At 53.9% G+C, this 11,606-nt stretch overlaps 4 protein-coding genes across 4 annotated transcripts; 2 read left to right on the top strand and 2 right to left on the bottom strand.

Annotated features, from left to right (window-relative positions):
* Positions 1-3,290: 3,290 nt before the first annotated feature.
* On the top strand, positions 3,291-4,253 carry EI97DRAFT_381984 (glycoside hydrolase; the record flags this gene model as incomplete). The annotated part of the gene is made up of 1 exon (XM_033795829.1): positions 3,291-4,253. One exon carries the CDS (start codon positions 3,291-3,293, stop codon positions 4,251-4,253), a length of 963 nt encoding a protein of 320 aa, XP_033651845.1.
* Positions 4,254-4,437: 184 nt separating this feature from the next.
* EI97DRAFT_451854 (aldo-keto reductase family 1 member C13) lies at positions 4,438-5,801 on the bottom strand (the record flags this gene model as incomplete). The annotated part of the gene is made up of 4 exons (XM_033800379.1): positions 4,438-4,984; positions 5,188-5,237; positions 5,281-5,348; positions 5,603-5,801. 4 exons carry the CDS (start codon positions 5,799-5,801, stop codon positions 4,438-4,440), a joined length of 864 nt encoding a protein of 287 aa, XP_033651844.1.
* A 1,029-nt stretch (positions 5,802-6,830) lies between these two features.
* Positions 6,831-9,760, bottom strand: EI97DRAFT_381927 (plasma-membrane proton-e; the record flags this gene model as incomplete). Its single annotated transcript, XM_033795826.1, has 3 exons — positions 6,831-6,877; positions 6,933-9,359; positions 9,415-9,760. The coding sequence occupies 3 exons, from the start codon at positions 9,758-9,760 to the stop codon at positions 6,831-6,833; spliced, it is 2,820 nt and encodes a 939-aa protein (XP_033651843.1).
* An 888-nt stretch (positions 9,761-10,648) lies between these two features.
* EI97DRAFT_133845 (uncharacterized protein) lies at positions 10,649-11,342 on the top strand. Its single transcript, XM_033793140.1, has one exon. The coding sequence runs from the start codon at positions 10,756-10,758 to the stop codon at positions 11,131-11,133; it is 378 nt and encodes a 125-aa protein (XP_033651842.1). The 5' UTR covers positions 10,649-10,755; the 3' UTR covers positions 11,134-11,342.
* Positions 11,343-11,606: the final 264 nt, after the last annotated feature.

Below are 11,606 nucleotides of genomic sequence, written 5' to 3'. Positions count from 1 at the left end.
TCCGTACGTGAATATCTCAACACCACAACAAGCTATTGCAGTGCACTATAGCTTAAATTAATCCTCTACCTCTACTGCATCTTTCTTGCATGTCCGTTTGTTGTGCCCTGGCTCACCACACTTCTTGCAGCATCGAATGACCCCTACACTAGCACCCACTTGCCCTCTCTCCTCACGTCTCTCTGCCTCAAGCTGAGCCTCAGCATTCCTCTGAGCTACTATCACCTCTGCTTCTGCCTGCGATAGGGTCCTTCCCCTTTGAATCCATTTTTTCTTACGCTTTTTACGTTCAGAAGCTGCCTGGCAGGCCTGCTCAAGTTTAATGATCCTAGCAGCCATCAACACCTGTGAATGTGCCATCAATTCTGCCCCTTTTTTAAACTGCCTCACCATCTCAATAATCGACGCTAGCAAGGAGCTCCGGTGCCTTCGAATCCGGCTAAAGATAAGTGTTGATTGAGCATCTATCTCAACTGCATTGCTTGGTGTTTTAGGTTGCCAGATGGGGCCTGGTAGAGCCGGTGATGGGATACGAGGCTTTGTTTCAAGCTTTGATAGCACCACCTCTGGAATGTGTAGAACTAAACCAGTTGCTCTAAAGCTTGATATAATGTTTTCCTTTGAAAAAGCCTTATCAAAAACATTAGAAAAGGTAGTTAGGAAGGCTTTCTTATCGATATGATTGATGTAGCAGTTTGCCAAGACATTGATTTCCTTCTTGTATGCCTGCTTTAGGGGAGCAAAACACCCTACATCGAGCGGCTGTAGGATATGGGAGGTATGTTGAGGCATACAGAGGGTGATAATCTTGTTCTCCTTACACAGTTCCTGGAAGGCAAGCGACTTGTAGCTCTCATGGCCATCAAGAATCAGCAGCCAGTGACTACCAACTGTCCGAGCCTTAGTATGCTCGATAAAGTGGTGTAACCAGGCTAACCCAAGCTCATTTGTTGTCCAGCCATTGTCACTAACATCTATCCTCCAGCTCTTAGGGTTGTGGTACCAGGCCTGGTCGTGGTGCTTTGCCTTGAAGATCAGGAAGGGTGGAAGTAGCCAGCCCTTGGCGTTGATAGTAGTAATCAATGTTGTCTACTCGTGGTCATCAGGCTGCACCTGCAGTGGTTTCAGTCACCTCTCAGATGCCGTTACTACTTTTACTGTCCCTCCAACACCCATCTGGAAGCCAGTCTCATCAAAGTTGTAGGTGTCTTCGTCCAGGATACTGTACTTGGCTTTGGTATTGCGTACAAGGTTAAACCAGGGACCAATAATCGCAGGATCGCTACATTTAACTCTCTGGTGATCGCGAAGTCTGGTTATCTGAGATTTAATCTCAGGCTTCCGGTGGACAAGGTTCCTAGCCCATTTTTCTCCAACCTTCCCACCATCACACGTAGCCAGCAGTTGATCAGCCATATCATGTACGTCACCAAGTGTAGAGGCAGATCCTCGTGCATCAAGCTTCCGTATATGTTGGACTATTGTCTCCTCCTCGTGCTTAGTGAGCTTTGAAGAGTTGGGATGGGTATCACGTCGGGCAGCTGTTCTAGCGCGTCGGTCACTAAGTGTGCTTTGAGGAACATCATAGAGAGCAGCAGCGTGTCGCTGGCTTAATGACATGTTGGATTTCATCGCTTGGATAGCAAGGATAATCCTATCCTCACGAGGGAGCGATTCAAGATCAGGTTGTTGAGACATTGAGATAGGTGATTGAAAGAGGTGTGATCTTGGCAGGGTGAACGACTCGCTTACCTGACCGACTCGCTTGCCGCTCACGTTATTCTAACTTAGATTAGAAGTACTAGGGGTTGTTTAGTTAGACGTGGGAGGAGGCAGTAAAGCGAGGAGGTGCGTGGCGCGGGTAGGGCTTCTTTGGGCAGTTTGAATTTTGGCCGGATACCTGCTAATAGTCCACCGTATCCTCGCCAACCAAACGTAGGCGCAGAGCGATGTCTCTGCTTGGCGTTGAGGACGAACAACAAAATAGACAGAGGATACAACAGTAACTAGTTAGGAAGTGCTAAATAGCTTCTGCTCCGCTCCATGTGCAGAAACATGATGTGTTTCCTTAAGGGTGCTGTTTTATTGTATTATATTCTGGTTACACATATACACTAAGCTTAATGAATAGCGTGCACAAAAAGTGATGGTGACGCTCGATGGCGACCGTTACCTTTCCCAAGGTTGCCAAACTCAACATCGTCTTTAGCCTCCATCGGGATCTGGTGCTTCTGCTGGAGCGGTTGCGAGTTAGTTACTATACGCAGTCTGACCATGTACCTCGATTTCTGTGGTATTCCTGTGGTCTTTCTGCAAGTACCGTCTCTTCCCATTCGTTGAGGTGCGCAGGTGATTTCCGGCTGCAACGATAGACTGGCACGCAGTGCACAAGACATCGAAGTTAGGTTCCATAGTCGTGTTTGTACGCGTTCACATTCTGTTTAGTACGCTACGACCGTCTCCGTTCCCGTAGCACTTGAACCGATCTGCTGACAGTCAAAGGTACACCCCGAGTGGTGAAGCAACGGAGAACCCGCAACGCCCTTCTGGTGTCTTCTTCAACCGTCGTGGATCCACATCCAACGAGGAACCAATTGCCTTCGATGTCAGGGGGCACAGCGTTCGCTCCAGGACGCGATCCGCACCACGTTGCCACAGTGGATGGCTTTTGACCGCAGCCGTGCTCTTCTACTCAGTACGACATGCTGCTGCCCATATCACACGGCGAAGAAATGTTTCCGTTGCCAGTTAAATCACGCAGCGGTGGAGAGGTTTTGAGTTTTGCGTCTCCATATCCTTCGTGGCAGCCAATAATAATCTCGCCCTGCATGGTTAAGGGATCTGATCCGCGCTTCTATTCCTGGCTCGGGACATTGGCAGGACAAAGTCAACGTCACCCATCCAGGATTCAAAACACCAGCAAACGGAGATTCTGGTCCCACTCCTGCCAAGTCACAGAGTCCCAACCAGATGGCGACGACGCTGCATTTTGTGTCTTTGCGCGGAAAAGGGGACCTGAAAGTGCACCGAGCTTGGCCGATGTGTACCTGCATTTGCCACACACTGTTGCGGCCATTCCTGCATTCCCCCTGTTTGTGAAATGGCCGAGCGTGCTGCATAATAAAGTCCGCAACGTCGCCCACCTCAGCAAACGTTCCTTTTTTACCTCACATTCGTTCTCTCTGCATACTCTCGTTTTTTCTTGAAAAATTTATCTGCTCTCTCTTTGAGAATTGTCTTTCGCTACCCACCTTCGCTTGTTCATTGTCTACTCGTTCATCAAACCCATAATGCGTTTCCTTTCCTCTGTCCTCCTCGCCTGCACGGCGCTGCTCTCCTCGGTCGAGGCCCAAAACGGCTACAAGGGATTCAACTACGGCGCCTTCTTCAACAACCAGCAAGCCAAGCGCAGAAACGACTTCGCCTACGAGTTCAACGCCGCCAAGCAGCTGCCCGGCACGAACGGGGGCTTCACCAGCGCACGCCTGTACACCATGATCCAATGGGGCACCCAGAACACCGTCATCGAAGCCATCCAGGCGGCCATCGATACCAAGACGACCCTTCTGCTGGGAATGTGGTGCTCGTCGGGCCAAGCCGCGTTCGACAACGAGATTGCAGCGTTGAAGGCGGCGATCAAGCAGTACGGCAAGGCCTTCACGGACCTCGTCGTCGGCATCTCCGTCGGAAGCGAGGACCTCTACCGCATCACGCCTACCAGCATCCAGAACGGCGGCGGCCCCGGTGCCCAGCCGCAGGAGCTCCTCCACTACATCCAGCAGACCCGTGATGCGATCCGGGGAACCGCTCTCCAGGGCAAGCCCATCGGCCACGTCGACACCTGGACCGCCTACGTGAACGGCAGCAACAGCGCCGTCATCTCGGCCCTCGACTTCCTCGGCGTGGACGCGTACCCGTACTTCCAGACCACCATGGAGAACAGCATCGGAAACGCAAACAGGACCTTCTACGATGCGCTCCAGGCCACCATCAACGTCTCGCAGGGCAAGCCCGTCTGGGTCACCGAGACGGGATGGCCCGTCACGGGTCCTACGCAGAACCAGGCCGTCGCTTCGGCTGAGAATGCGCGTGTCTACTGGGAGGATGTGGCGTGCAGTCTGATGGCCAAGAATGTCAATTTTTACTACTATATGCTGCAGGAGGCGCAGTATGGGAACCCGAGCCCGGACTTTGGTATCAAGGGGCCTGGGGATCTCATGCAGATTCCGACGCGCTTTGATGTCCGCTGTTAGGGAGATGGAAATGGGCTTTAGAAGAAGAGTTGGATATGCCTCACGGCCGTAGTAATCATAGTGCTCTAGAATAGCATGGAAAGTTCAGGTCCGTTTTCTCGACACTTTGCATTCGTGAGATTCGTATGTGCCCACACACTCTCGTAGCTAGGTCCCACTCGCCCGCGTAAATACAATGTAGAACCTAAGTCCTATCATTTCCATCAAACATCCTCGTCCAAAACCCCCGAAAATGCCTCCCCCTCCCCGCCTCATTAACCTCATCAACCTCCCTCGGCGTCAACTTGAACCGCGCCACGCGCAAATAATCGCTCAGCCTCTGCTCCTTGCCACTCGTCGTCACAGCCACGACATCCTGATCGATGCACCACCGCAGACTCACCTCCGCCTCACTAACACCGTACTTCTTCGCCAGCGCCTTCAGAATACCGTCTGCGGGCCCGGGTTTCGCTTTCGTGGCTGCCGTCAGCGGGGCGTATGCTACGGTCGCGATGGCGTGGGCTTTGTGCAGGGCGAGCAGGTCCGGGTGTTGGAGGTAGGGGTGGAATTCGATTTGGTTGCATGCTGGGGGGATGCGGGCGGTTTGGAGGATGGTGGAGAGGTGGGCGGGGAGGAAGTTGGAGACGCCGATGGATTTGGTGAGGCCTAGGTGTTTGAGGTTTTCCATTGTGGACCAGGCGGTTTGGAGGTCGGTGGGGGTTTGGGCCCAGAAGGGGGAGTGGATGAGGTAACTGTTTAGGGGAGGGTAGGGTGTTAGTGGTTTGGTTGTATGGAGTTGTGGATTCTGGGTATGCTTTGAGATGGTTTTTGGATATGGACTTTTTGTCTCGAATTCGACATGGATGGACTGGGGGAGACGGAAAGGGGAGAAGAGCCAGAACGAGAAGAAGGCAGATATTTAGATGCGTATATCACCAATAAGAAAAAGACTCACAGATCCACGTAATCCACTCTCAACTTCTTCAAGCTCGTCCGCAGCGCCTGCTCAATGTCGCAGTCCCCCCTGGCCAGCTTCGTGACGACGTACAGTTAGTTCCTCGCGGGCCACACCGCTCTCCTGGATGGCGATGCCGAGCTCGGTTTCGGTTTTGTACACTATAAGTGACAAAGAGTCAGATGGATCCTTTTCCCATTCTTTCCTTTTATTCTCTTTTCTCAATCGCACGGATATTTGGGACGGGTGTGTACCCTAGCTATAGGTATAGGAACGGCGAAGCCTGCCTGCAGTGCAGCACCTCGCCTCCTTTACTCAACTCATCATCCCGATTTCATATCCTTTGATATCGAGCTTCTTCCCCTCCCTACGTCTTGCCCCCAAATCCAAGAAAGAAAAAGAAAGAAAAACTCACTCTCCGCACCGTCCAAATGCCGAAACCCAAGCCGTATCGCCGTTTTGACTGCATCGACGACGGCAGTGTCGACCCGGGCCTCGTCGCCCGTCTTGTACCATGCCGTGCCCGTGCCGTAGGCCAGCATGGGCATCGAGGTGCCGTCGTTGAGTTTGAGCGAGGGGATGGGGGTGGGTTGGGGGCCGGGGATGTCTGCCATTGTTTCTCTTTGCGCTTTTCCCCTTTTTTTGTTTGACGGGGTACTTGGGTGGTCGTTGAATTGGGTTGGGGGGCAAGTGGGGAGAGGAGAGGGGAGGGAGAAGAGGGAATTGCGTATATGGTATATGAATACGATTGAGTGGAGGAAAGAAGAGAAGATTAGGTTTCGTGGTTCTTTCAATATCACAGTACTACTTGGTGTCTTTCTTATGTTGTTAAGGTGCAACTCACTGTTCTTCCCTTCCCAGCCGACACAGCAAACAAGACTCTAGGTAGAGCTAAAGGTGGGGTACAGTGACGCCATCATCGACCTACTCAGGTACGCCAGCAGGCACTTCTTTTCCGACAGGCAATGCCAATTCCGCGGTCCTACCTGGAACCGGATTTCATGATATACTGTAAGTAGCGTGGATACTCTGCCAATCAACAACGTATTATAGTCGGTAGTGTAATCCGCGTCCCCATCAATCACTTCCTCCGAGAGCCGAAGAGCATCATCGCATACATACACATCGCACAGCACAACACCAAAACAACGCACATATCGAACCACGCCCACTCTCTGCACAATGCCATCGCACAGACACCTCTCCCTCATTACTCAGGGCGAAACACCAAGAAAACGCCAAAAAGCTTGTTTCTTTCACCCCGTCACGCCCTGCACAGCATAGCACAGCATAGATTTCACCGCAGAGCGCCATGGATATCTGATCCAAGGAAATATTACGCAAGATTGTGAGGTGGTATCCTACAGTAGTCTTTCTATACAGGAGTCCCAGGAAAAGAAGAAATAAGGAAAATGGTCCAAGTGCGTTGTGCAAAAAGTCGGGGATGAATACATCGGCAGGCCGTACTAACAAAAGTCGACCCGCCTGATTATCCTACACGAGTTTCTTTCATGTGTTTGATTGATTTCTTGTTGTGTTGGATCTATCAAGGGTTGGCAGTACCCCTTATTACGACCCCCTCCGCCCTTTTTGCCTTCTTGCATGCAAATATCATTAAATTACTTTGCCCCAATGGCACACATCTATGCAGACTTCTCGTGTTGGGTAGAGACACGCTGTAATGAGACAACTGCAACAATAATTAGCATTCAGCATGGAGAGCAGCGGATTGTGGTGATGCTTACCGAAGTCTTCCAGGGACCGCTGCTTCTGGTCCTTCTTCCTGATCGACTTGCCGTGCATGAGGTTATCGAAGCCTTGGCTGCCCTGGAGGAGGTAGTAGACACCGCCCATGACGCAGAAGACACCAAAGGAGAAGATCCAGATACGCACGACGGCGACAATGGACGTCTGGCCACCAACAAACCAACCGAAGATACAGAACAGGGTGGCGATGATGTCGACGACCAAAATGGCGCCAGAGAGCTGCCACGACGGGATCGAGGACCAGAAGGGACCGTTGGCACGGGTGATGAAAATCAGCCAGTTCTCCGTCAGGGAGATCTCGAGGAAGAGAACCTCGTCACGGACACCAAAGTTCTGGACGATACCACCGCTGACACCCTGGCCGGCGGCGTTGGGAAGATCCTGGTAGGGGAACATGGTCGTGAGGGTGATCCAGGTACCGACAGCGAGGACGACACCGAGGAGGACGGACATACCCCAGAGCTTGGGCAGGTTCCACTTGACGGGCGTCTTGCTGAAAGGCGCGTTGTCGTAGGCGATGGCGAGGGTAGCGATATCAGCGAAGATGGCGATGAAGACGACCAACTCGAGATTGAGCGAAGTGTTCAGGATGGCGATCCAGAGACCCAAGAAGATTTCCAAGTGAAGAGACAGGGCGATACGGTAGACGACGTAGGCGTACATGCGGTGGAAAATCTGGCGCGAGGTCTTGAGCGCATCGATAATGGCGGAGAGACCAGGAGCAAGGAAAACAATATCGGCGGCAGAGCGAGCGGCATCGGAGGCGCCCTCGACGGCAATACCCGTATCAGCCTTCTTCAGCGAAGGAGCATCGTTGACACCGTCACCAGTCATAGCAACGAGGTAGCCACGCTGCTGCAGGATTTCGACGACATTGTACTTGTGTTGCGGGAAAACCTCGGCGAAACCGTCGGCAGCCTCGACGAAATCGTAGACCTCAGAACCGGGCATCTCACCGCCACCACCAAGACCAAGGCGCTCAGCGTTGTAGACGTTGGTACCGAGACCGAGCTGACGAGAAGTCTCCCTGGCAATACCGACGGCATCACCAGTCAACATCTTGATGGACAAACCGAGAGTCTTTGCCTCGTTGATGGTGCGGGCGGTATCGTGACGAGGAGGGTCAGAGCAAGGCATGATACCAAGGATTTCCCAGGAGTTGTCACCACGCTTGCGAGCGACACCAAGAGAGCGGAAACCACGGGTGGCGAACTCGGCGACCTTGTTCTTGTAGGCCTCATCGATGGCCTCGGGGATGGGGTGATCCTCCTCGACAGTCTTAAGAACGAAAAGCGGGGCGCCCTTGACGCAGATGATGCGCTCGCCCTGGGGGGACTCGACAACGGCCTGGACCTTCTTGGAGACGGGATCGAAGGGGTGGAACTCAAGGACCTTGTACTTGCTGAGGACCGACTTGGCACGGGGATAGTACTTGAGCGCCTTCAGGAAAGCCTTATCGATGGCATCAATACCCTTCTTCTTACGGGAAGCGGCCAAGCAGGCAGTGAGCATGAGGTCCTCGGGCTCGACGCCGGCGACGGTGTAGGGCTCGGAGAGGGACAGCTTGTTCTTGGTAAGGGTACCGGTCTTGTCAGAGCACAGAATCTCGACACCAGCAAGAGACTCGATGGCGCTGAGCTTCTGGACGATGGCCTGCTTCTTGGCGAGGTAGGCGGCACCGACGGCCATGGTGGTGGTGACGACAGCGGGGAGACCGACGGGGACACCAATGATGGTGATGGCCAGGGTGAACTCGAGGATGTGGACGATGCCGTTGGAGCGGTAGAAGGAGCTGACCCAGACGACGAGAAGGGTGAGGATGACCAAGATGAGGAGAACCGTACCGATACCATTGAGAACCTCTGTGAAGTGACCGGTGCCGGAGGAGGCGCTGGCGACGAGGGAGGCAGCACGACCGACGAAGGTGGAGTCACCGGTGGCAGTGATGACGATGAAAGCCTCACCACGCTTGACAGCGGAAGAGGCATAGCAGACGTCACCCTTGTGCTTGTCGACGGCGAGCGACTCACCAGTGATGGCGGACTGATCGACCTGGAGGAAAGCATCTTCGGTGACGATGCGGCCGTCGGCGGGAATGATGGTACCTTCTTCGACCTGGAGAATATCACCAGGGACGACTTCGGGAGCCTCAACCTCGGTGAGGGCGCCGTTACGGAGAACAGTAGCCTTGAGAGCAAGGGTCTTCTTCAGTTCCTCGACGATGGAACCGGCCTGGAATTCCTGAACGAAACCAACGCAGGCATTGAGCAAGAGCAGGGCGCAGATGACACCAAAATCGACCCAGTCCTCAAGACCGGCAGCGAGGACGGCAGCAGCCTCCATGACGAACTGAATGGGACCAACAAAGTACATGAGGAACTTGAGAATCAGGTTCTCCTTCTCCTCTGCATGGCTAGTTAGCATCGCATACGAAGGCGACCATGCAGCAGGAATACGCACCCTTCATCTGATTGAGACCGTACTTCTTCCGGCGGGCCACGACCTCAGCATCGGTGAGACCGATGCGTGTGTCCGTCTGGAGAAGCTCCTCAGGGACGACGCGCGCACCGCCGGGCTGAGCGACCTCCTCCTCCTCGTAGTCAATGGCGGCATCTTCGGATTCAAGCTCTTCAATCAGGGCATCCATGTCCTCATCCTCCTCGTCTTCCTCGTGATCGGTCTTGGGAGGCAGGGCAGCAGGCTGCTCGGTGCCATACTCCTTCTTCTCATCCAGGTGGCCACTGGGGACGGACGTGCCGAGGTGGTTGGGCGGCACAGCGCCAGTGTTCTGGGTGAAGTCAGTCATGTTGTTGGGTTGCGCGCAGGGCCATTGACACGGCATACCTCGGCCATGGCGGGCTAGCAGCGGAAAGCTATACGGTGGCGATACAGGCGATATGGAAAAGGGTAAAAAGAAGGGGGTGGGTGACGCCGATTCAAAGTCTCAGATGAGATTCAAATCGACAACGTTGAGCCTGCAGGAGAAGGAGGAAAAGTCAGCCAGGCTTTGGTTATATAGGGCGGGCGCGCAATTTCATTGGCGGGTGGTCTGTGCGCTCGGGTCCGACGCTTCTCTCGAGCAAGAGGCCGAACAGGGCGATCGATCGGCCGTTCGTGGAAAAGCGGGCTTTCATGCGACAAGAAGTGACGACGACGTACCTTTTCGCACGGTGACAGGGCCGATTGAGGACGCAGACCTGTCTGCCCGTCGAGGAGCGCGAGGAGGGTGAGGGAGGGGGGACGGGGCGGATGGGAGGCAGACTCGATACGAAGATCAATCGAAGGCAAAACTCTGAAGGGAAGGGGGCGATGATGGAGGGAAGCTGGAGGGTCTTATAAGAAAACGGCAAGGCCGGAAGGAGGCCTGGCTTTGCACACAAAGTGACGAAAGTGGGCTCTCGGTGCGAAGGCGGACTCGCTCGCGGTTCGTTCGCCGATATGGCAGGGCGGGATTAAAATCCAGAGAGCGCTCTTTCTCTCTCCTTCTGCAACGTCTGTCACGGGAAGCGGGATGGACGGCCAACAAGCAGCACTTGAGCACACAACCCACACGGAGGCTGCGTGGGAGAGGCTTGAGCCGGGCCATGGTTGAGTGTCAAAACAACGCCGCCAGGGCCAGGGCCAGGGCTCTTGCCGAATCAGGCCTAGGGCGTGTCTTTGGTGATTGGCTGCTCGTCAGGGCAATTTTGTCCTGACCCACCCTCTACCAACAAGCTCCCTTTCTTGTCCCTTGAGCTAGCACTCCGACTATGTACCTGTACTTAAAATGAGGGTCCGCCCTCTCCGTGCTAGACTACCCAGATGCGCTGGAATAATTGCGCTCAGATTATTGTGATCGTTATGCGGCGCTTCTTGGCTGCGACTGCTGCTGCTTCTTCTTCTTGTTGCTCAGCGGTTCTCTGTTTCGCGACGAGGAAGCTGGAGACGGCAAGGGCGCCGAACATGGGTAGCTTCCGCACGAACCCCATGGCGGTGTGTGTCCTTCAGAATTTCTGCGGGCTCTCCCGCACGGCCTGCAAACAAAGGAACACTGGAAACATTTTGTGGAAACACTGTTGGCTGGACAAACATGCAGAATTTTTGTGTGGGGAAAACGACAACTCTCTTCGGCGCGCCATTATTTCATCCACTTTGCCTCCACTACTCCACCCTGCCGATGAGCGATATTTCTGCTTCTAGAAAAAAGTCTAAAGGTGGTGGCCGCGGTGCGGAGCGGATTCCGGCTTCCCTCTTCTTGCGCGATTTTCATTTTCATCAATAATCCGTGGGCACGGTGCAGCACGGCGCGCTATTTTCCCTGCCTTGGCTGGAATAACCCAGAACAGAAAAGACTCAGACGACAAAACCCTCTCATCCCTTTTTCGTCTCTTCCCCCATCTCCGCCGGCGCAACCCAGGATCCAGGCACTCTCATCACAAACTGTGATACAGAGAGGCTGGAAAGCGGTTTCACATATTGTCGGATTCATCGACCCTGGTGCGCCGTACCAGTAGGAACCCCACGCAGCATGCTGCACTTTCTGCAGCTGGGAGGCCGTCATCGTCGAGACTTCACCAACTAACTGACCAAGCCAACAGGTCAGCAATTGCGAGATGCCGCGCACGCCGGTGTGCTTTGCTTGTGCACGAAAAGAGCCTTGTGCGCGGAGAGAC

This window comes from Westerdykella ornata, assembly GCF_010094085.1.
Source record: "Westerdykella ornata strain CBS 379.55 unplaced genomic scaffold EI97scaffold_21, whole genome shotgun sequence".
Taxonomy (NCBI): domain Eukaryota; kingdom Fungi; phylum Ascomycota; class Dothideomycetes; order Pleosporales; family Sporormiaceae; genus Westerdykella; species Westerdykella ornata.
This window is presented reverse-complemented; position numbering and strand designations above follow the sequence as displayed.